The sequence below is a fragment of the Elaeis guineensis genome, chromosome 9 (assembly GCF_000442705.2).
Source record: "Elaeis guineensis isolate ETL-2024a chromosome 9, EG11, whole genome shotgun sequence".
Classification (NCBI taxonomy): domain Eukaryota; kingdom Viridiplantae; phylum Streptophyta; class Magnoliopsida; order Arecales; family Arecaceae; genus Elaeis; species Elaeis guineensis.
In genome coordinates this window covers 5,688,038-5,714,372 of record NC_026001.2, presented here as the reverse complement: position 1 = coordinate 5,714,372, position 26,335 = coordinate 5,688,038, and the positions used below count along the sequence as shown (strand labels likewise).

The following is a 26,335-nucleotide window of genomic DNA, read 5'->3' as shown; positions in this document are numbered from 1 at the left end:
ATCAAATATACCTAACATAATATATCAATACCTCCCACTTCATTCTAGGGTGAACACTTCTCGTACTCATATCAACCTTGCTAATTGAAATCTAAGATATAACTCATCAATTCTATTATAGACATCATATGCCACTTATGCATAAATTTTATCATAATACCTATTGATTCGAAATCAAATTATTGAATCCTTTCTTTTATATCTATCATGTTCCTCATGATCTTAGCCTCAAGTTCACATATCACTAAAGTCACAATCCCGAATAATGATAACCTTAAGCTCAAATACCACTTAAGTCATATCCTCTAGTGATCATAATCTAAACTTTATATCATTCTATCACATCCTTAATGATCATAATCTTAGCTCTGATGTTATCCATTATACTCCACTCGGTCACATCCTATTGGTCATACAAAAATTTTGATATCACTTTATAATCTCAATGATCTTAAACCTAAGCTCTGATATTATTCTATCATATCCTAATCATTTATATTATTTATATCATAATCCTCAAAGATTATAACCTAAGCTCTGATACCATAAAATGTTACGCCCAAAATTCGAACATAACACGGCCATGCTACCGAGGGATGGAACCCACGATAACACGAAGCCAATTCATCATAATCATCTAAAATCCGTCAAATAAAAAGATTCAATTCTATTATTCATCAAATAATCAAACCAATATTGGTTCAGAGCATCTAAATCCAAAAGCAAGTACTAACCCGAATCTCAACATTCATAAATAACTACAAATTCATGATTATAAATAAATTAAACTTCTGTTACCTAATTTTCAGCTTGCTATGCCGATCTTCAAGCTTGGATTCTTTTTTGCCGATCCTAACCTTATTTTTCTGTTCAAACAAAAAGAAAATAAAAAGAATATGAGCTACACTAGCCTAGTAAGTAGAACTTGCACTTCCTTATCAGATCAAGCAGAAGTTTTTCATGATAATGTAATATTTAGAAAATAACAGATAATACAAAATAAAGTATTTCATAGAGCATATAACAAAAAAGTTATAAACTCATCATGCATGCATAAATCATGTATATTTCACAATCATGAATCGTAAATCATTTTCATCATGTATTCATGTCATATTTCAAAACATTGCTCACAGATATTCGTGCTAAGGTCACTATTATATCCGTGACAGGGCCATATTTCTTAATCGATAGAGTTCTTAATTCATGTGCCAACTTTATACCCGCTGGCAGGGCCATATTTCGTATGGATGCTAGCTCCGGATGTCGACCTTCCGAAGGGATTCATTCATAGCCATCTGAGAGCCTTTGAAATCTTTATATCTTTTTCTTAAAGCATACATATACATAGATGGAAAAACAATGAAATTCATGCTTCATAATCATACTATTTTCATAAGACATATTCATAAAATCAATGCTCATAATAAAACATGCTTTTTCATATCACATATGCCGATCCTTATTTTATAAAAAATTATGATTTCATCAAAAGTAATTCTTTGCATAAAAATATGATCATTTAAAAATGAATAAGAGCATAGGATCTACTTACCTCGTTCATCTTAGATCTTCAGACTTCGTTAGAAGAATCAGCTAATCTTATTTAAAATATCAAATCATCGTCAATTTTTATTCCATGCATATAATAAGATTAAATCGTAAGGAAAGAGGACTGTTGTCCGGATGTGTCGGACCGTCCAGATACCAGGATAATTCAGGGTCTCTGATCTGAGGGTCAGATTTAAGTGACTTGATCAAGAAATCATGAAGCACAGATCGAATTAAAGTCAAGATCAATCAATAGGGTTCTTTAATAATAAATTTGAAAGATCTTTGATACGATCAGATGAGGTTGACATACAGCACGGATATCAAAGTAATTTCGGATCATCTTGTTAGAGTCAATATGAACCCTAAAAGATGAAGGTATGACTCGATAAAGGATTCATAGATCTTTTTTTAGAGAGAGAAAGTCGGTCATGAGAGAGAAAGTAGAGAGAGAAAGTGGAGAGAGAATCTTCGTATCCTTCAAAAGTGGCAATCATGATTGAGATCATCAGAGGTTATATCAGGATGACTTAATATGGATTTACCATGATCGATGTTATCAATTTTGAAGAAGGATCGGATCAGGATCTATCTACTGCACGAATTTCGAAGCAGTCTCAGATCATCATATTTTCATCTCAAGTTTTCTAGGGTCTGTGATGCAATCAGAGAGAGAATGACCCTAGAGAGATGAAATCCATAAAAAGATATAAAAGGTCTAGAGAGAGAAAAAGGAGAAAATCTAGAAGAGAAAATGGAGAGAGAAGGTAGAGAGAGAAATTCAATTCTATAGAGAGAAAGACTTAAGAGAGAAATGAGAGAAACTTTCTCTCACATGTATTTATTATTATTATTATTATTATTATTATTATTATTATTATTCTTATATATATATTTTTTTTTTTCTTTTTCTTTTTCTTTTTCTTTTCTTTTTAGAGAGAGACAATAGAGAGAGAGAAAGAGAGAGAAGAGAGAGAAAGAGGGAGAAAGAGGGGAGAGAGAAAATTTTTCTCTTTTCTTATTTTTTTTTATTTTATTTTTTATTTTCATTTTCTTTTCTTTTCTTTTTCTTTTTTTTCCTTTTTCTTTTCTTTTTCTTTTTCCTTTCTCTTTTCTTTTCTTTTCTTTTTCTTCTTCCCGGGCTTTCATTGGGCCAAAACAGGGGACCTAGAGGTCCCCGTGCCTTGACCGGCCGATCACGGCCATATCATGCCCGGTGGTGGCCGGCGGCAACGGGCAACTCTCCCGGTTCGGAGAGGCCAGAGCCGGCGGTCGGCGTGACCGTCGGCGTCGGAAAATCAGAGGAAAGAGGCGGCGTGAACAGGGGGTTTTCTTTTCCAACTAAATTCGGCGACACCCGTCGCCGGCCATCGTGCTCAGCACGGAAAAGAAGGGAGAGAAGAGAGGGAGAGGCGGGAGACCTTACCACAACCTCCGGTGACCCCCACCGGCGTGAAATCGCGACGAGCACAGGTCGAGGGGCCACGGCTTCAAACGAAAAAATCGGAGAAAAACTTCAGCGATCGTCGGTGACTGTTGGATCTACACTTAGAGGAGAAGAGGGGGGTTCTTATAGAGCTCGTCCTAGGGTATTTTAATGGCCCTAGGACTCTGATTTTTGATCGAAAATGGGGAAGAGGAAGACTCCGATCGGGAGTCTTCCTCCCTGCTCTGTTTTTTTTTTTTTTTCTGGTGGGCTTTGTGAGCTGGTTTTGGGCCCAATTGGGCCGGATTATCACAGCAGTTGATATAACCACTACCGTAGCTAAAAAATTGCAGCTGTTGTAGGTTAGTTATGGTAGCAGTTGATATAACCACTGTTGTAGCTAAAAAATCACCGTCGTAGGCCTACGGTAATAGTAGCGGTTAGGAATATGTAAATATATTTGAAGTTAAAAGCTACAATAATTGAGATGATTGTATCTCATTGTGTATCATTGACTGAATCTCCTAAAGTGATAATCAATATGAGGTAATGCAGAATTTAATTGCAAGTTATATATCTATTTTTATTTTTAATTAGTTGTTTTGTGCATTTATATGTAGTTGCTGCATGAATATAGTACTTATGATATATGTAATAGTTCAAAATTGATTGGTAATATAATGAAAGAATAATCTTTTTATATTGTAAGGATAGCTATCCAATTCATATATGCTGAATATATATATAAGTTGTTGCAAAAATGGTCAAATAGTTTATTCATCTTACTTTTCATCATTTACTAGCTCAAGTAATTTCATTCGAGTTGTCAAAGAAACAAAAGCTACAATTAAAGATGAACCAAGTCAAAGAAATACGTTGGATGCTTGAAAAAGTTGCATAGAGGGAATAGGTCAAGAATTTAAGGATGTTATAATCCTTCGTGCTACAATTTATAAGTTTTGCATTACAAATTGCAGAAATTTTGTATTTGTCAAAAATGATTGTGAACGTGTGACCATGGAGTGTGCATATAATGAATGTAGACGACACATTCATGCTTCTCATCTTGGGGTCAACGTGGATTGCGACATGTTAATTCTGATAACGCTGATGTCATTCTTCATGGGACATGCCTGCTACTCGGATTTGACAATGAGGCATTGAGTGGATTTGTTCAAGCACTACAATGATTCTGCAACACCATCGAGGTTGACCCCTTTGGGAATCAGTAGTTGGTGGTCACAAAGGTCGAAAGCATCAGATTGCCATAGTTATATAATGCCAGTTAGATTTGGCTCTTTTTTTTTTTTTTTTTTTTTTTTTTTTTTTAAGCTGTCGATTACTTTCATTTTGTTGCAGATAACTGGGACAGGATTTGATGGAAATTAAGGTTCACGTTATGGAGGAACTGGGTTTTTTCATCGAAGATGGATTGCATATGGTTCACCACCCGAGCACGGAAGGCCCAGGACACATGGTAGGTCATTACCAGAACGATGAGTCGATCAAGTAACCATTTGATTGTTTGATGTAAACTTTATTTGTACTTTTTCTTTTTTAAAAATATCTGCAGCAACATGTCCAAAAAAAAAAACTTATTTTATTGAAAAATCAAAAATTTACTAAAATTTCCATTAAAGTTATCTTAGTTTTATGTTTGATTGATCGGGAGAACTCTTCTATCTTACCATCTTGTCAGCTATCCTGCATGATTTTTAATTTTACTTGTATGCAAGTAATAGCCGATGCTCTCACTTCTTACAATAGCAATTTGATATTCGTTGGAATGAGCTGGATGCTCAAAGATATTTTGGTATTGTGATCATAGGGTTCATACCGAAAGAAAGTATTATAGGACATTATCATCTTCGATACATATATCGAAGAGGACGAGCCAGCTAATAAAAGAATTCCGTTATATAATTGCTAATTTGACAAATCATTACATGTCGTTGTTAATGTGGCAATAATGACGATGACTATAATGGTACTTCATGATATCATTAAATTCAACATTATTGATATGGACTTTGCAATGAGAGAGAGTGTTGAGATTCATGGTCAAGTTCAAAATTTAAATCCACTTAGGATTCTATTTTTTATATTACTCTATTTAATTATTTTTATTAAAAATTATTAGTATTTGTGTCTCAATGAATCTTTGATTTGTGAGTCAAGATAGAAGTCAAATTCTTATCCACGTAGTGGTCTATTTAAATAGACTTTGGATATATCTTTAATATATGTGTGGAAAAACTATAGAGGGAATCATGTGAAATCGTGTAAAGAACAACGGTGGTAGATGTCAAACTCTTATCCACATATTGGTCTATTTAAAGTGACTTTTAGTGTTTTTTAATATATATGTATATATATGAAAAAATTATAGAGAGAACCATGTGAAATCGTGTAAAGAACTGTGTTAAAAGATGTAGAAAGAAAGAGAGAGGAGAGATTATTTGTACATATTGAGACTCCTTTGTGAGATTCTTTTGTAAGATTTTGGTATTTATTTTTTTTATTTTTATTTTTATTTTTTTTCGATTCTCTACAAATTTTTATTTTTTTGTTTGATATTTATTTTAGATTTAAGGTTGGTACGGTCACTTTATTATGTGTATCTTGCTGTTCTATGTAGTATTAGAGCGAAGGTTTTGATGTTTGCCGTTCTCCGGGTATTGCCCGTGAAATCTACAATTTGACAATTGAATATGTGGTTGTAGGAGAACAGGAATCTAGATAGGAAATGGCACCTTCTGATCATCTATATATTAGGAAGCAAAACAGAAGCATCATTGTTTATTCTATCTTCCAGTCATGGCCACCCTCCACAAACTCCCTCTCCAAGAGAGACTCCCTGTCAAGAACACTTTCCAAAGAGCCTCAAGTCTTCTCATCCTCACCCTCCTATTCTCCCTCCTCCTCTATCGCCTCACCTCACTCCATAGCCATGGCCCCATTTGGTTCATTGCCTTTCTTTGTGAGTCTTGGTTCACCTTCGTCTGGGTCCTCTACATGAATGGGAAATGGAACCCAGTCAAGTACAAAACCTACCCTGAACGCCTCCTGAAGAGGTAATGAGTTCTTAATTACTTCAAGTTTTGACCATGATTTAAGTCAGCTACTCAGTTCTCATTGTAAATCTTTGCCTGTTAATTTGCATATAGATCTGATATTGATCTCCCAGCTGTGGACATGTTTGTCACCACGGCGGACCCCAAGCTGGAGCCTCCGATCGTCACAGCGAACACCGTGCTCTCTTTGCTGGCTGTGGAATACCCGGCTCACAAGCTAGCATGCTATGTTTCGGACGATGCAGGCTCGCCCATCACCTTCTATTCTCTCCTGGAAGCTTCAAAATTTGCCAAGCTATGGGTTCCTTTCTGCAAGAAGTACAACGTTGGAGTAAGAGCTCCTTTTGTGCACTTCTCTTCTGAGCCCCAGGCTTCACAATCTCTCTCACAAGAATTCATGGATGATTGGAGATACATGAAGGTAAATAATTATATATATCATGAAGAATATTTCATATGTAAACAGTATATGCTAGCTTAATAAGTTAAATTTACTCTTTTTTTTTTTTTTTTGGAGCAATACCAATGGAATTTTGGACCTACCATCTGAGCTAACACTTAACCCACGAATTATAAGATTGGTAAAAGCCGTTCTAAATTAAAGTCTTGCTCTCTAGAACAAGTATGAGGAGTTAAGTCAGAGAATTGATGATGCTGCTTCACATTACATGGATGATGAGCTCGCTGATTTCTCAAATATTGAACGAGGAAACCATCCAAGCCTAATTAAGGTAATATGCCTAATTTCATTGACCTTATAATTGTGATCACATTTTTTGTTCATCTCCTATAAAGTGAGGAAGCTACATCTAGATTTTTTTTTTTTCCATATGTACCAGGAGTCTCATTCCTTTTACTTGTTCATTTTATTTATTTTGCAAGGTTATATGGGAGAACAAGCAGGGGTTAGAAGATGGCATCCCCCATCTAGTATATGTGGCTAGAGAGAAGAGGCCAAAACATCCACATCATTACAAAGCTGGAGCCATGAACGTTCTGGTAACATGCGCAACCCCTTTCTTGCTGGAGAGAGATTTCAGAGTAAAATATAATTTGAATTACGTCAATTGTAATCATAGATTAATTGACATAAATCTACAGTTCATGTGCTTCTACTTGAAATTTTAGTAAGATTATGGTGATCGATATCATCACTGTATGATGGTGATAAGATGATAACGCAACCGATCGAAAGGATTTGAAGTAGTCGGGAGAACACATATCACTTCCTGGTCCTATCCAAGAATTTATTTATCCTGTCTTTGTGGTCCGCGATCTAGTTTAACCAATCTGAGTCCACCATTTTATGCTTATCCCAAAAACAAAGGGACACGGATAAGCCATTTTATTTTTTCAAGGAGGAATAAGCTGGTTATTTTAATACTTCTATCAAAATTAACTTGCAAAAAAAAAAAAAAAAAAGGGGCACGGCTATTCAGTTTAGTACTCATCCTATTTGCATTCCAATATCGTGATGGGATGAACAAAACGTTTTGAGGACTTGTGCAATTATCTATGTAGGATGACAAAGGGTTCAATTTCTCTCAATATTAAGATTTTTACCATAAAATTGGTGGATTTGTGATTCTAAGGTCAAGATGCACTTTGCATGATTATTTTTTTGTTACACACAGGACAAAAGGAAAGCTGAAAAAAATTAACAAAAGAAAAACATATTCTTAACCAGAGGGACTAAGTTGTAGCCTATGTGCAGGCAAGGGTCTCAGGAGTGATGACAAATGCTCCATTCATGCTCAATGTGGACTGTGACATGTTTGCTAATAACCCTGAAGTCATTCTTCATGGCATGTGCCTGCTACTCGGGTTTGACAATGAGGTGTCAACTGGATTTGTTCAGGCACCACAGCAGTTCTATGGGGCTCTCAAGGATGATCCTTTTGGGAATCAATTAGTAGTCTTGCAAGGGGTAGGCATTGGATTTCTACTCTTTGTTATATTATGCCACTTAGATTTCGATTAACTTTCTTTCTTTGAAGATGATGAATTGATGATTACCTTCATCTGGTTTCAGATTACTGGGGTGGGATTTGGAGGTATTCAAGGTCCATTTTATGGAGGGACAGGATGCTTCCACCGAAGAAAAATTTTATATGGTTCTGCACCGGGGCTTGCTGGAGTTAGCAAACATTGTAGATCACTACCAAACTGATGACTATATCAATTAAGTATTTGATGGTTCCATCTAACTTTCAGGATTCTTCATTTCCATCTTAAAACATATCTTAATTTCATCATAATTAATTGAAGAACACCTTTTTCTATTTCAATATGGAGGAAAATTCCAATTTTGTGTTTGTGCTAAACGACATGCTTGCTTCTGTGACAGATGACTTATCTGACAAAGAACCCCAAAGGATATACGGCGATTCCAGAGAATTAATGGAGTCGGCTTCTCGAATAATTTCAGGAAAAATTAGAGAAACTTCATGCAACAACAATCTTTCGAGTAGAGTAGAAGTTGCTAAGAGAGTTGCCTCCTGTAGCTACGAGTTCAATACATGTTGGGGAAAGCAGGTCAGTGATTATATTGAACTAAACTTACCTGAATGAAGGTTTTCTTCAAAACTATGTCAACTCAGGAATGCACACATAATGAAGTATTAGGTATAATATTACTGGGCTAGGCCTGACTTGAAACAACCGTATTTTGGTACCTCCAACGTGATACAACCATTAGCCAACTTGCTTTAGATAGGGAAACAGCATGACCCAGTCTAATACCACCATGACCACCATTTCAATCACTGGTAGCAATCAGGAAACACATGGAAACTAATTCGAAGGCATTTCTTTTGCAGATTGGATGGGCCTATGGCTCGATGACGGAAGACATCCTCACCGGGCTTAGAATCCATTCAATGGGTTGGAAATCAGTGTACCTGATATTAGATCCACCGGCTTTCCTTGGAAGTGCCCCGACCGGAGGTCCGGCGAGCTTGACTCAATACAAGAGGTGGTCCACAGGCCTTCTTGAGATATTATTCATCAAGAGCAGCCCCATAATTGCCGCTTTCTCCAAGCAGCTCAAGTTTCGGATGTGCTTGGCCTATTTGATTGTAATTGTTTGGCCTCTACGCTCCATCGGAGAGATCTGCTATGCTCTGCTCCCTGCTTACTGTCTCCTTGCCAATACCTCCTTCTTGCCAAAGGTAAGCTTTTCGTTCATTAATACTCGTGGCATTAAATTGGATGACGCAAAATACTGCTCTAATTGACCTTAATGAAACCTGGTCCTGCTCTCTAAACAGTACAACCAACGTTAAGCTTACCTCAAGTAGTTTCAAGTCTATCTTGGGCTATTCGCAAATAGATTGGTTATATTCATTAAACCATTAATCTTCATTGTCAAATCTCGATCTCATTGTTAAAATACATTTAACATAGTAAGCAAGCATTTCAGCTGCTAGATGAAGATGTAACAACTACAGTGCATTGTAGTTACAATTGTATTATTTTCTGATCTTGTTGGTGTTTTCAGTTGAATAGAGACAAACAAGATGTAGTTGATGAACATATGTGTGTGTGTGTATATTTACACACACATTTCCAGAAAGCAATCCTAGTCTCAAGCTTACCTTGTTAATTTACTAATTGAGCAAGCCCTTATCTTCTTTCTTTTTTAAATTTGATATTGCAAATTGAGCAAGCCCTTACCATGCTGGAAGGCAAGCTGCTGACAAGTTGCATGTCCATGACACAGAGGATCATCAAGCATCCCCTTGAAATTGTTTTAATTATTCGTGCAGGCTTCAGAAGCTGTCTTCGTGATACCCTTGGCTCTCTTCCTCATCTCCAACATCCACTCATTAATAGAATACTTCCAATGTGGGCTCTCAGCGCGGGCATGTTGGAACAACCAGAGGATGCATAGGATCTTCGCGATGACTGCATGGTTGTTTGGTTTGCTTGCTGTTCTCCTCAAGATCCTGGGCCTCTCTGAGACAATATTCGAAGTCACCCGAAAGGACCAACAATCTGATGCCAATGATACAGACAAAGATCCTGGGAGGTTTACCTTCGATAACTCGCCAGTGTTTGTCTCTGGTACTGCTGTCCTGCTCGTGAACAAGGTGGCGCTCGCTGTCGGCCTGCTACGGCTTCACGGGCCAGTGGATGGAGGGCCGAGCCCGGGGCTTGGAGAGTTTGCTTGCAGTGTTTGGGTGGTGTTCAGCTTCTGGCCATTCGTGAGGGGTCTGGTTGGGAAAGGGAGTTATGGGATCCCTTGGCCTGTCATTTTGAAAGCTGCTGTCTTGGCGTCCCTCTTTATGCAGTTTTGTGGATTCGGATGGGTGCATTAGTTTGAAGTGGGCGGCTTGTGTTTCAATGTTCAACTTCAAAATATTAAGCCTTACTTTGATTGAAAAAGGGGGGAAATATTCTTCTTCCGCGCCAAACACCCCCGCCTCACAAAACCACCACCCCAAAAAAAGGGGGAAAATATTGGTTACATGATATTAGACACAAGTTTGCTGCAGTTAGGCTTAAAAATGGTTGGTTAATCATGCAATGTTCGTACCAAAAAAAAGAAAATCATGCAATGCGCACTTATTTTTGTGATAGGATGGTTGGACTTACCCAACCTCTCATGCGCCACCTAAGTGAACTAAACAGCGAAATACATGCTAAATTATAAAATACTCTGGAGGAGAATTTGGTTTGCAATCAAAATTAAAATCAAAATCAAAATGGATTAGAATAAAAATCATAATTGGCTATATCTTTTGAAGCTTTTGGTTAGTGACCAAAATTAGAATCTAAATCATAATTGGAAAGAAGATTTAATCCTTGGAGGAGAGTCGGGATTGGGTTTTAGAGGAATTGATCCATCCCATTCCACCATGGAATCCAAATGAAAAGCTCCCCAAGGCTTCCTCCGACGTGGAGGTTCTACCATTGGATAGCTAAGATGGTCTATTGTAGCTATCAACATAGCCCACTATAGTCATGGATGGCCTACCATAGCTATATGGTCTACTATAGCTGAGACGGCCCACTATAGCTATGGATGGCCTATTACACAGCTCGCTGTAATCGAGATGATCTACTATAACCATCTACATGGCCCATTATAGCCAATTGAGATAAATTCTTAAAAAATTCAACATGGCCTACTATAGTCATGATAGCCCACTGTAATCATGTAACCTATATAGCTGAGACGAGCCACTGTAGCCATCAACGTGACTCATTATAGCCACAGATGTCCCACTATAGCCAATAGGGGTACTTTCTTAGAAAATTCAACATGGCCCACTGTAGTCATAGGTGGCCCACTACAGCCATATGACCTATTGAAGCCTATAGGGATTTGTTCTTTGGAGATCTTATATTGCCAGCAACAACTAGGGGAGAAGAATTGACTCACCTCAAAGCAATAAGGAGAAGTGTTGGATGACACACCAAAAAAACCTCCATGAAAGAAGCGTTTCATTCAAAAGGTTCATTACATTTCAATCAAGCAAAGTTCATAACGACAAAGAAAGAAGAAATAATCAAAATGGCTAGGTCGATACCCTTGGAGTGCGAGTCAGGCTTCAACATGATGCAATCCTTGATAGAGAGTGTAGGACTCCCTATTTGGCGACACTTACCGACCCTCTCAAATGGACATCGGCGATGGTATGGGCTCTTCTCCTTTCGAAATCCCACTCGCCTTCATAATGCATCTACAATGAATGTCAGAAAGTAGCTCTAAATGAGAGAAGAAGCAAGCCCTCTGGACAGATCCAAGACCTGACTATGGAGAGACATCAAAAAGCCCAGATGGCTGCCTTCGCAACCCCTTAACTAGAGCAGAGGAATTTTCTAATAGCTCACATTCTAAAATGGGACACCCACTAAAGTGCTCCTTTAAAGCGTATAGTGATTGGTTGAGGGGAAGGAGATCTCCCAAGCTAGAGAAAAATACCGACAGCCCTCCGGCACTGGACAAAGTAGCTCCACCGCAATATTGAGGAAGACAACCAAGACAATACCAGCCCCAACCAAAAAAGCTCTCATTTATAGAAGGGGTAGGCCCACACGAATTCAAATACCCCTCTAGTTGTGCGACAAATGTCACCATCTTAAAGATCTTAGAAGCTGTGCTTTTTGAAAAATAGATATCAGCATTAAATGTGATTCCTCACTAAATCGAGATGATTTATTTTCTCTGATTCATGAAAGTAATGCAGCATTAGTCAATATTCAGTGCTTGGCACGTATGGCCCAAAGGTTTCAAAGGTCCATGCAAATGAAGCAGAAGCTTCAGACAATATCAAGAGAGATTTGAGCTCAGAAACAAAATTGATCCGACCGACCTATCCAAGTCATCTGAGCCCTTGATTGAGGTAAAGAGCTGACCATATCAACATCACAGAAAAGCAAAAGCTTCAAATAAGAGGTAGACATGTTGAAATATATATATTTCATTAATTGAAAATTTTATTATAGAACTTCATCAAAGTGAAGACACCAAAAGCAAATACAAAAGAATGGAGTTCTAATCTTCATCTGAAGAAAATGCCCTGACCTCCTCGTCATTGTTGCCGAGTGGAGCCATCTCAGATCCAGCTTGGAGACCATCTTCTTCATGCATGCCTTGTAGTCCTCGAAGCCCTAGATGAATCCAGCCGAAGATGCCTCGATAAGCTCATCCTCAAACTCTATTAAGACTTTAAACTCCTCAAAGCATCGAAGCTTAGCCTCGATAGAAATCTCCTATGCAACCTTGACGAACCCCTAGCTGCCCCCAGACAGACAAGGTTCCATGTCAAATCTCACTGACCCTTTAAAAGGAGGCGGGACCCAACTTGACAAAGGAGGGGCTAGAACGACCTTGATGTAGTGACATGCTGCCTCATGGCCGCAACCAGCCTAGTCCCTGCCGAGGTTCGCCACAAGTCAGAGATGGAAAATTCAGGTGGGTGCTCCTTGCCCTCTTGGATAAGGACTCTCCATGAAAAGAACTCTTCTTCTTCTTCACGCCAATTTAACAGCTGATGGCAATGACTTCATGATTACTGGACAAAGAAGAGAGTATCTTTTTTTGACAATTACAGCAACAAAAGAGCAACTGATAGTTAGATAGTGGGAGACCCCATCGGATGAGTGGTCCATTTATACAGGCTACTGATGGTGTGGATCCAATCATCAAATTGCCAGATCATGCCACCTGGATAGCCCTGAAGTGGTGGACCGCATGGCTCTTCATGGCATCTTTATCAGATCGAACTGCATGGGATAACTCATAAAGCATGCTTCGAAACTTATTCCGACTCGCGATGTGGCGGGTCCTGGATGAGTCCAAGAGCAGTCTCCGAATCTCTTCTCTCTCAAAAATGCCATTCCACTGTTCCTCAATCTCCATCCCTAATAAAGGCAGTATGAGTTATCAAATGACACATCCTTAAATTTTCAGATATCTTTGCGAAAGGCTATAATGCATATGTGGCTAAGAACAAATTGGTTCGGCAACCCAGCTACCAAGGTAGTTTTTTTCTTTGCTCGAAGCCCAAAGACCGCTTCAAACTCGAGAGTGGGGGATATATATTACAGAAAAAGCCCATTGACTGAGATCAATCCTCCACAGAGGTGCATCCAAGATAATGTGGCGAGGTTACATCAGCTGTGAACCCAAACAGCATCCATTCGACTAGTCACATAGATAAAGCCTGCACCTGACACCCACAACTAACAACCTCGATATGAAAGAGTGGAAGAGATTTTTCTCACGATGAATGTCAGAATATGGCCTAACGGCTTATAGAGCTAGGCCGATAGATACAGATTCCAGCTAGCAACCTATGGATTCAACTTCTAGATAAAAGAGGTACGAAGGAGACCCTCAGATAAGTAAGTAGAAGTAAGGAAGATAAGTAAACATACCGAGAAGCTCTCGCTCCGCCCTTGCAATCTTTTCTATCTATTATTTTCAGAGCTCTAGCTAACTTAGGCATCGGAAGGTCCCCACTATAACACCCCAATGAGTGTGAACTTCTTTTGTAGGTATCCTCTATTGAAAAACCATAGGGATTTTATCATGCATTTTTAAAATTTTACAGCAGAATGACTTCAGATTAAATATTTTAATCTATAATGCAAACACATAATCTAATAATAAAATATCTGACATAAGGATTTATGATATGTATATGTGCATGTAAAAAATTTGAATAACAAAATCTGCATGATGTGCATGAAAATAAGTAAAGCAGTAGATCTGATCTACAATAATCAGGGATCTGAATCCAATACCTGAGTGTGGGTAGTTGAACACTACGATCATTAATGTATATCTGGAGGTCCTTGCTGATTGCTTGTAGCTGCATAGCATGTTTGACCTCTACAAAATATCCACACGAAGCCCTAGTTCCGATCTACTGTCTCCAGGAGTGCGAGCTTGTGAAAATCGCTTCTGATGGCTGATCTAATTAGATCTTCTCCAATCACTTTGGACCTTTTCAAGATTGAAGATGAATTGACAGAGGTCACTTGAGGATAGAGGAATGATAGAGAATCACCTAGATTTGATCTGAAATTCTCTCTCCAAAATTATTCAGCACCAAGGCTGAATTCTCATCAAAGAGGAGGAAATATTCCTCTGTGCTCTCATGCCTAAGGAAGGCAACCCACCCCAGATCTCATGCCCCCAACCAAAGATTCGGTCCCTCTCTTTTTGCTCTTTCTCTCGATGGAAAAGATCAGATATTCAACGTACAAAAAAGAGGTGTTTTTATGGCTGCCGATCAAGGGAGATAGGATGAGATAAGAGCTTGTTTTAAGTTCAAATTCAAAACCTTTTTTAACTCAAACTCTTACAACCTTATCTCCATCCAATCTTAAATCAGAGAAGAGCCGAACATAAGCAAATTAACATGGAAAAGACTTAAGAGTACTTTCTTATTGTCGCACAAAAGAAGTCCCTTCATAAGGGGCCGGTGGGTGGAAGAGATGAGATAGGATTAGGATTTAAATTTAAATCTAATTTAAAATCAAACCAACTAATCTTCACTCTATCTTAAGTGGGAGACAAAATGGAGTGTTTGCTGGAGAAATCTTAGGCACAAACAAGCTTTGTGCGATGAGGAATGTCGTGGAGAAGAGAAGGTGGCGCAAGGGAGTTCAAATATTTGAATTTTGAATTCAATCTTGAATTCGAAATTCAAGTTGATTTCAAATTCAAAACACATTTGATCCAATCAAACTCTATCTAATTAGAAGTGATTAAATCTAATCTAATTTGATCCTAACTTAATTAGGAATTACTTGGGTTCAAGTCCTGATCAAATCGGGGCTTAATCTCCCTTAGCGATTAGGTCATCTTATAACCTAATCGTATTTGACCTAATTGAATCCAATTCAATTAGACTTAATTGAGACTTTAATGCTCAATTAAATTAAACTAATCAGTGATCTAATTGCTGACTAATCCTCCTGTACATCATTGACTCTCAGTAAATAAATTTACTGTAACTGTTGCTCAGAGTTAATCATCAATCATATTGACAATTTTACCCTCAGATGATTCTCAATCGTCGATTAGCCATATGATCGAGGAGGTACTTCTTATGTATGTGACCTCATAGGTTCAAACCTAAGTTTGTAGTATAGGAATAATTTTTGTACCAATCAAAGTGATCATCTAGTAATGGTATCCGACGTCCGAATAGGTCGAATGTGGGCGAAACAACATCCAAGAACCTTATAGACAATGGTTACTGTATAATTCATCCCTTTGTCCCTTGATGCTCAAGATGACTTTAGAATTAACTGTCAACTCTCGATCAGTGCATCCTAATTGTGTCTCAATTCAATTAATCCTGTGACTCCTCACACGAACTATCCTGGTCAAGATTTTGCTAAATTAAAAATATATTTAAGCATGCTTTCTAATGACTTGGAGTGGTCAATCTCATTTTGACTCACACACCGACATTACGAGTACTTGACTGTGCTCAGAAATCTTCTGACCCTTAATTAAAAATTCAGATATTCCGACATCAAAATACAGTGAGTTTCTTGCAAGTCACCGTGGTGATCTCAGGTCAGAGGGGCACTTATATCCATATCCCTTCGGAGTAACTCTTGATAGCAGAGTGCTCTGGAGTTAGTCATGTTTAGTGAGATGTACTTCTACATCTCACTTGTATATTATGCGAGTATCTCCACACTCCTTGGTTAAGAGGACAATCAATGTACATGGCATACAACGATCTACACTTGATATAGCTATCGTCCTAATAATAGTATATTATTTGGTTGTGAACTTGTTTTAAAGACTAAACGATATATCCTCCTATATCAATTCAATTAGTCCTGAGGACTTCATCACAATACTGAAATTCATAGAAGATGTACACAAAGTAATAAAAAAAATTAAATAATATTTTATTAATAATTAATAATTTATATATAATTTACAATATAAGCTCAACCATCAACAAGATGTCGATTGACTTTGGAATATATTTCTCAATATCTTTTGATGTTGTAGAACCCGATCAGTATCCAGCTCCAGCAACGTTGGCATTCCACTGGAGCCTTGCAGCAACAAGCACAATTTTCAAAGAATCTCCATCACAAAGAGCTGTCATACTCCCTTGCTGACAAGAAATTATTATATGGACCCCTATTTGATCTTGAATGGTCTAAATACAAAGGGGATAATATGGCGAGTGATTATTGGGCTGATCTACTTGATCAGACCCATCTAGTAATTTTTCCTGTATTTTTCTCAATTGCACATAGGGTTCTGGATGCAAAAATTCAGTGTTGACGGATAGAGGAATTAGTGGACCCCTTATCAGATCCAGCATCATATGATCGGGCGGTTAGGATTTGCAGAGCTTTATGGTCATTTTAATTCTCTGAGAGGTTTTTCGTGTGCTAACAAAGAGAACTCCAAAGTCGAGGCAATCGAATGAGACCAGAGGAGGCTCGCCAGCTGGGAACACCTGCCATTTGAGGCTGGCACGTTCATGAAACATAGAGGAGATATTATTGGTTGGACCTGGTCCAAAGCGACCTACAGATGATTTGGTACTTGGATGAGGAAAACAAGATTGCACACATGATAACACATATTGTTAAGGATTAAAAAAGATATTAAATATATGATAAGACATGTGTTAAAAAGGAAGAATAGAGCAAGAAGGATTAAATAATCTATAATTCATTATGAATAAGGTCCAACCAATAATCAATCGAAGCAAAGTTAGCAGGAGGGAAAAAGTATACTATGTGATGAGAAATTATTTATTGGATTAGATCCACTAGCTTAGGATGGACTAATCCAATCATAGAGAGAAATAAAAATAAAAATAAAAAAATAAAAATCGAAGCAATGCAACCATAATCATATGTGGGTCTGATCCAATCAATATTTTTACATCACTCGTGTTGGCCCACCTTCACAGATCATAACCTAGGAGAAATTCTTGCGTAGATTTAGTTTACAATAAATGCCGAAGATTAGTGAGAAATTCATGGAGTTGAGTTGTATTTCATGGATTATTTCATTGATTTTATTGATAATCTTATTGATTATAATATCAACTTAATTTTTAACCATCTATCAACTAAAATATGGTTTTGATCTTTATTTTTATTAACTTAATCTACGATATTTATTGTAGAGTAAATCTACATAAGAATTTCTCGTATGGTAGGCTGCCGTTGGCGAACCCGGTGCCCGCACCGCCATGCTCCGGTTTCTTCTACTCTTTTCGGTTTTTTTTAATGATATTGGTTCGCAAGTGTTGGTATTTTGGACTTGTTCTCTTCTTGGGCGGCGGAGTGGAGCTTATGATATTTTGGGCACTCTTTTGTAGAGGGTGGGAGTGAGGAATCATGTGGGAGAGCTGGATGATTCCCTTCATTTTCTTTGAATGTAAGCTGTCATGCATCTAGTATTTATTAGAAATTAAAGCATCGTGCAAAGAAAGAAAGAAAGACGACAAAAAAGAGGAAGAGGTTGAAAAGAAGAAGGACAAGGAGTGGTTGGTCGTCGATCATGTGGTCATCGCATGAAAATGGATGGAAGCGGCCTTCACCACATGAAATGAGAGAGTCACCTCTGCTCAATTCCATCTTGCCTTTCCAAAAATGGTCCCGAAGCTAATTTTTTTACTACTTTATCCACATCAACCGACCAGAAGAATCTCTTTGGAGTAGTATACTCTGGGAAAAACAGAAAAAAGATTGAAACAAAACAGAGGAAATAGTTAAATTACTTCGTTTTAACCAGAGTGGAGTAACTTTTAAAAGTGATCTGGAACATATCGAGTGGAATAGAAAATATAAGCTCTATCACTGCAAATTAGAAGCTTGAAAAGGGACCCATCATTTTTATTTTTGAAGAGGTTTTTTACTGTAATGAAGTCATGGTCGCCTGAAGCCTGATGATGCAAGGAACAAACTGATCCTAGCCAGCATGGATTTCTTGTCAAGCCATAATGCTATGCAGGAACCAGGTCATTGTATACACAAACTTTCACCCCTCAAACCAGCTGCTTGGCAGATCTCCAAACAAGTCCTTCATTTCAGCCAGCTCATGGTTTTTATTTTGGGATTGCAATTTTCCACAACCTACGTGTAAGCTTGTATGTTATGAGCATGATTAACAAAACTACTTAATTTTATGGATGACAATACTTAATTACCATTTAAATTATTTCAATTCATCATAGTTCGAGATAAATTATCTATTTAATTAAATTTAAATTAATAAATTTTTCATCCATGATGTATTTGGCTCGGTTGAGTATCTTATTCAACTCAACTCTATTATCATCATTGGATTTTGTCGTTAAAAATAATAATAATAATAATAATAATAAATAATATTTAAATAATATTTAATTTTTTATTATTTATTAAAATTTAATAATTTTTATTTTCTTTTTCATGAGATGGCGTGGCTCAGGCACATAGATCTCGAGAATATAAACATAAATGGCGAGGCATGTGCTTTGGTACGACAGAGAGACATCTACCATCCCACTGCCCAATCCATTCACAAATTTGGCCTAGATTCTCGGAGAAGAAAAATACTAGCTTAGCTCGCCGCTGTCCGAGGCTTGTTTGGACACCCCATCATGTGATGTTCGGTACCACTAGGTTGGAGGAAGAAGCAATAGAAATGAGAGGGGATGACCGAAGCCATCGCTTTCCCAATCTCTATCTCCACAATATATTAGCATTTGTTAACTAGGTCAACCCTAGTATCATAAGATATTGTTAACGAAAGATTGAGGATTTATTTAGATGGGCATTATCTACATGAAATAGAAATTATGAACGAAGAAAATTTTATTGAGGATGACTCACAATCATCGATTGGATCTCAGACAAGATAAAATATCTAAAAGTTCATCCACTGCTCCACAACATCTAGAGATCACTTCATCAGTCCACTGCGATATCTGTTCGATACGTCTTTCGAAAGATGAACATCATCGCACATTGGATTACATCTTTTGTTGTCAAATATACCAAGATTGAGTTTGGCATCAAGACGACGATTACCCACGAACCTTGCAAGATATTTTGTTAATGGAGAATTGAGGCTTATCCCAATAGCTGCCAATATATTTAAGGACCCGTTTGACTGGGATATATCAGATTACAAGATAATCTGATAACTCTTGAGAATTATTTATTTGAAAAAAAATTACGGAGAAAAATATTTTTTACTATATTTGGTTGGTGAAAAATTATACCAAAAAATGATACTGAAAAAAGATTATTATGTTTGATTGGAGATAAATCTATATAGAAATATGGTTAAATTTATAAATATATTTTTTAACATATATAAAATAAATTTTTAATAGTAAGATGGCATTATCATCTTTAATTAATTTTATATAATGACTATAATCATATATCCCTTTCCAAAATACCACCTCCATCTTTATTTTTTTGTAAAAACTCTTTATTGAATGAATTTAAAAAGCATCAAAATAAATTCAATAATTATATTTATAGTTTTATTGAAAATATTTTTATCGAATATAGATTACCATCACTTAAAAATTTATCAAATATCAATCTTTATAATATTTATTTTATCTTTTTTCTCCAAAAAATATCAAATACCAACCTTCATAGGATGTTTGCGGTGGCTGCATGGTTGTTTGGTTTGCTTGCTGTTCTCCTCAAGATCCTTGGCCTCTCTGAGACAATATTCGAAGTCACCCGAAAGGACCAACAATCTGATACCAATGATACAGACAAAAATCCTGAGAGGTTTACCTTCGATAACTCACCAATGTTTGTCTCTGGTACTACAGTCCTACTCGTGAACCTGGTGGCACTCACTGTCGGCCTGCTACAGCTTCACAGGCCAGTGGATGGAGGGCCGAGCCCGAGGCTTGGAGAGTTTGCTTGCAGTGTTTGGGTGGTGTTCAGCTTCTGGCCATTCGTGAGGGGTCTAGTTGAATGTCACGCTCCGAACCCAACATGCGGATCGGATACGTGATGGTCGCACACTCTTTAGAGCAAACTCTAAAGAATATACAAGGTTAAAAATAATTTATTACAATCTCAACATCCATAATATCTAATTTCAATAATAATTAGTAAAACTTGTATAATTAAAATTGAAATTCTTTCTATCCTCTGATCGAATATCATGACATTCTATTTATGCATCTGCTCACACGTAAATCCATACTACAGCCAATCTAAGCATCCTGTAACTCTGAGAAGAAAAAGAAAGATGAAGGGATGTGAGCTTTACAGCCCAGTAAGAATTTCTATATCACTCCAATATAATAATATAATCTAAAAATAAAGATAAGCAATAAAATATAAAATTTCATATTCAATATCTGAAATAATGCAAATATCTATAATTATCTGTCTTATCAAAAGAGATGCATCATCATATGTTAATGGGTGAAACACTTTTGTTCAGTAATTATTTTATGTCTGGTCTTTCCTTTCTCTTTCATTATCACATAATCTTTTATCTTTTTCTTTTTGACTTTGGACTAACCAACACTATGCCTCAATTTTCATCTGATCAAATGTCCACTCATAAGCCTCTCAAGGCTATCCCAGACATAAGCTCCTGACGGACTGTCCCATGCATAAGCTCCTGGCCGACTGATCCACATATAAGCCCATGGAGACTGTTCCAGGCATAAGCTCCTGGTAAGTTGTCTCAGGCATAAGCTCCTGGCGGGCTGTCCCAGGCATAAGCTCCTGACGAGCTGATCCACATATAAACCCATGGGAGCTATCCCAAGCATAAGATCCTGACCGGTTGTCCTAGGCATAAGCTCCTGACGGGCTGTTCCACATAACAAAGCTAGTCCAAACCATATCTCTTTTTCATTTAATCATTATATGTTGATTTCACCAAATCAATTCCGATTTACACTTAGATCGAATTAGATATGTCATATCCATACAATCATGCCATCAATCATTGATACATATATATTGACATAATATACTCATGCTCAAAAATCATATAAGCAATATAACGGTGTCTCAAGCATAGCAATTTATCGATCTCAAATCCAACGATGCAAAATCAATGATGCAAGACCAACGATAAAATAGCATATATAATGGTGATTATGTACAGGAGTTCTTACCTTTATCGGTGACTGATCCAAGCACAGAATCTTCTTTGATTTATGAATTCAGAAACAAGATATTCCACTCGACACCTTATGCAGACAATCATATCTCTTCATGATCCTGATCAATTATAAAAATCATATATGAAGAAATTATCGATAATCGATCCTAATAACATAAATTCAGGACCTCTCCTTGGATTAACCAAAATTAAGATTCGTCTAAGTATCTAGACCCTCCATTGATCCACAAGACTTCTAGAGAGAGAAAATTCATGAAGAGAAAGAAAATTTTTGAGAGAGAAAGTAGAGAGAGAAAGTGAAGAGAGAATCTTCGTATTTTTTAAATAAGACAATCATGATCGAGATCATCAGAGGTTATATCAGGATGACTCAATATGAATTAATTATAATTAGATCTATGAATTTTGAATAAGGATCGAACCAGAATCTAATCTACTGTATGAATTTCGAAACAATCTCAGATCATCTAATTTTTATCTCAAATTTATCCTAGGATCCATGATGCCATCAGAGAGAGAAAGATCCTAGAGAGAGAAAATCTAGAGAGAAAATAGAGAGAATCTAGAGAGAGAAAGGTAAAGAAAGAAGAGAGAAAAGAGAGAGAACTCTCTCTTATTTTTTTTCTTCTTTTTATTTATTTTATTTATTTTTCTTTTTTTTCTTTTTCTTTTCCATTTCTTTTTCTTTTTCTTTTCTTCTTCTTCTTTTCCTTTTCTTCCTGCGGCCTCCCTTGGGCCGAAACAGGGGAAGACCGTGAGGTCCCCCTCGATGGCCCGGGCTTCGACGAGGTGGTGGCTTGGTCGGAGGTCCGGCAATGGCGACCGACCATGCAAAGCTGGCCGGTGATGTTTCTCCTCTTTTTTTTATTTCTCGAAAAATAGGGGACCCACCCCCTTTCTTTTTTTTTCTCTAATTTTTCGATCATGGCTAGTCACCGACGGTCGGAAAACAAATGTAAAATGAAAAGAGAAGAGATTACCTTGTTCCAACGGTCAAGGTGAGCTCCGGTGGCCCTCTTCTCCTTCGATCAAACACCCACGATAATATTTAGGAAAATCTCTAGAAATTTCTGTTGAATTTTCATTGTTAAATCCTAAGGGAGGGAGAGGGGATTTTATAGGGATGGTCTTCTAGTCTTAGCCAGACTCTTTGAGTTTGATTACACCAAGAATGGAGAGGGAGAAGACTCCAGTTAGGAGTCTTCCTCCTCCTCCGATTAAGTCTCCTTTTTTTTTCCTTTGAGCTTTTGGGCTCGTCAAAGTTTGCCAGGCCCAAATGGGTCGGGTGTCACATTCTCTCTCCTTCAAATAATTTCATCATCAAAATTAAGTTACGTTGTTTGAGATATATATTTCAAAAGTATATATTCTTCATATCATTCTCAAGCTTTCACTAATCTCTTACATATTATTTATTTCTCATGATTCTTAATATAACAAAATTATTTGAATTCTTAAACTCATCTTTTTTTTTCGAAGAGCAGTAATATTTTAGACTTGTGTTAACATACCATAATTATTTGTTCAATACATTCCACTCAAAATTCATAATTATCTCAGACTACCTATGATAGAAAATAAAGAAAGGCCAAACATCAGGCACTCTTCACAATCATCAATTTCTTTCTTTTCTTGACCTTCCAACAAATTTAACAACTGGACTGCCATCTTAGAAAAACCTCAACCTTCTATGCCAGTTCGAGTAACAATATTAAATTTAAAAAAATATAAGATTTGTGTCAAGACATTCTAGGTTTGAACTAATAACAGAACTATCAAGCTGTTAATAATAAACTTACGATATTTAGGATTTCTTGGCATTATTTATAATGAAGCAACCTACTGACAAAAATTATCCAGCTATGATCAGATTAGATCAAAATCTATAGTATCCTTTCATTATTAACAAAATTCTTTCTTATTTGTAATTAATGTATTTCATAATATTTTTTGATTTAAAAAATTAATATTTCTAATCAATTTAAAACCACCACGCTTTTGTTGCACATTCTGATCTTAATTTATCAAATTATATAAATCTATCAAAGATAAAAATATCCTTATATGTTAGATCAATCAAAGATAGATCTAACTTTCAATTTTTATATAAAACTTAGAGTAAAATTTTAAAATTTTTTTTATCTTTACTATTTCTTGGGTATAGCACATCAAAATTAAATCTTCATCTATTTTCTATGTTTGAAATCATTGCATAAGTTTCATCATTTCTCAAGAATCCAATATGTGTAGAATTAATTTGAGTTAACATTCGATTTATCTTACAATTATTTAGATAACTTCCAAACCAATCTTTCTTTACAAAAGAATTAACTTTAATTTGAACAAACTAGACGAACTCAAGTCAACATCTTTGTAAGTAGAATCAACTTTTAGTTATTTCTTGTAGAACTTCCTTCATCATAATCTTTCGCATCAATAGATAAATCTATACAAAATCTTATCCCCCTTATTTGTTAAGACTTATATAAATCATCCAAAATTTAATAATAAGATACCTTAGATCAGCTCAGAAATCCAAATTTTGATTTGAATTACAGTCCACTATCTTCAATATTCACAAGAAAAAGTAAGGAATCTAATCCAAGATGGAAATACAAATTATTAAAGATTTCATCATAACATGTATATCATACTCTAACAAAATTAATTTTTTATTTTATTTAACAACAATATCAAAATACCTCAAATCCACTTAGAAAAGCAACTTCTGACTTAAAATTCAATGCAACTTGAAAGATCAAGAAATCAGGTCTAAATATGATACTTTGAGTAATCAAAGATTTCACTAAGATGTGTATTCCATATTCTCATAATAAAATCTAAATATATTTTTCATCTAAAATAGAGTCTCATATATTACCTCTTATAGGTTCAACGTTCAAAAATATTTTTCTATCATATGATGAAATTTTTTTTTAAACTACATCCTAATTAACTTCCTTCTGATAAGTTCAAAAATTTTATAATACTCAGAAAATTAACATCGAAATCAAAAAAATTATTATGACCTTCACCTATATAAGTTTCGCATTCAATAGATAATCAAGTATACTCAATACAACACATCAATATCTCTCTCTTCATTCTAGGGTCAACAATTCTCATACTTAAGTCAACCCTACTAATTAGAATCTAAGATATAACTTGTAAATTCTATTATAGACATCATATGCTACTTATGCATAAATTTCATCATAGTATCTATTGATTCGAAATTCAAATATTGAATCTTTTCTTTTATGTCTATCATGTTCCTTATGATCGTAACCTAAGTTTAAATATCACTAAAGTCACAATCCTGAATAATTATAACCTTAAGATCAAATACCTTAAGTTATATTCTCTAGTAATCATAACCTAAACTCTAATATCATTCTATCATATCCTTAATGATCATAATCTTAAACTTTAATATTATCTATTATACTCTATTGATTATAATCTTAGAGTTTTGATATCACTTATGTCACAGTCTCTAGTGATCTTAAAATTTTAATACCACTTCAGTCATATTCTTTGATATCACTCTATTATATTCTATTGATCATACATAAAATTTTGATATCACTTCATAATCTCTAGTGATCTTAAACCTAAGCTCTGATATTATTCTACACATCCTAATCACTTATATCATAATCTCCAATGATCATAACCTAAGTTCTGATACCATTCTGTCACGCTTCGAACCCAACACTCAGGTCGGATACGTGATGGCCGCACACTCCTTAGAGCAAGTCCTAAAGAATATGCAAGTTCAAAAATAATTTATTACAACCTCAACATCCATAATATCTAATTTTAATAATAATTAGTAAAACTTGTATAATTATAATTAAAATTCTTTCTATCCTCTAATTGAATATTATGACACTATCTATGCATCTGCTCACCCACAAATCTATACCATAACCAATCTGAGCATCCTGTAACTCTGAGAAGAAAAAGAAAGATGAAGGAGTATGAGCTTTACAGCCCAGTAAGAATTTTCATATCACACCAATATAATAATATAATCTAAAAATAAGGATAAGTAATAAAACATAAAATCTTATATTCAATATCCAGAATAATACAAATATCCATAATTATCTGTCTTATCAAAAGAGATGCACCATCATATGTTAATGGGTGAAATATTTTTTCAGTAATTATTTCATATCTTCTCTTTCCTTTCTCTTTTATTATCACATAATCTTTAATCTTTTTCTTTCTGACTTTGGACTAACCAACACTATGCCTCAATTTTCATCTGATCAAATGTCCACTCATAAGCCTCTCAAGGCTGTCTCAGGCATAAGTCCCTGGCGGGCTGTCCCAAGCATAAGCTCCTGATCGGTTGATCCATATATAAGCCCATGGGGGCTATCCCAGGCATAAGCTCCTAGCTGGCTATCTCAGGCATAAACTCCTGGTAAGCTGTCCCAGGCATAAACTCCTGACGGACTGTCCCAGGCATAAGCTCCTGGCCGGCTAATCCACATTTAAGCCCATGGGACTGTCCCAGGCATAAGCTCCTGGCAGGCTGTCCCAGATATAAGATCCTGGCAAGCTGTCTCAAGCATAAGCTCCTGACGGGCTATCCCAGGCATAAGCTCATAAATGACTGTCTCAGGCATAAGCTCCTGGCGAGCTGTTCTACATAAC

General features: G+C 36.3%; 1 protein-coding gene across 1 annotated transcript; it reads left to right on the top strand.

Moving 5' to 3' along the window:
* Positions 1-5,767: 5,767 nt before the first annotated feature.
* On the top strand, positions 5,768-10,546 carry LOC140851568 (cellulose synthase-like protein H1). Its single transcript, XM_073243374.1, has 9 exons — positions 5,768-6,051; positions 6,145-6,472; positions 6,669-6,782; positions 6,934-7,050; positions 7,766-7,978; positions 8,084-8,201; positions 8,399-8,586; positions 8,871-9,221; positions 9,819-10,546. The coding sequence occupies exons 1-9, from the start codon at positions 5,795-5,797 to the stop codon at positions 10,368-10,370; spliced, it is 2,238 nt and encodes a 745-aa protein (XP_073099475.1). The 5' UTR covers positions 5,768-5,794; the 3' UTR covers positions 10,371-10,546.
* Positions 10,547-26,335: the final 15,789 nt, after the last annotated feature.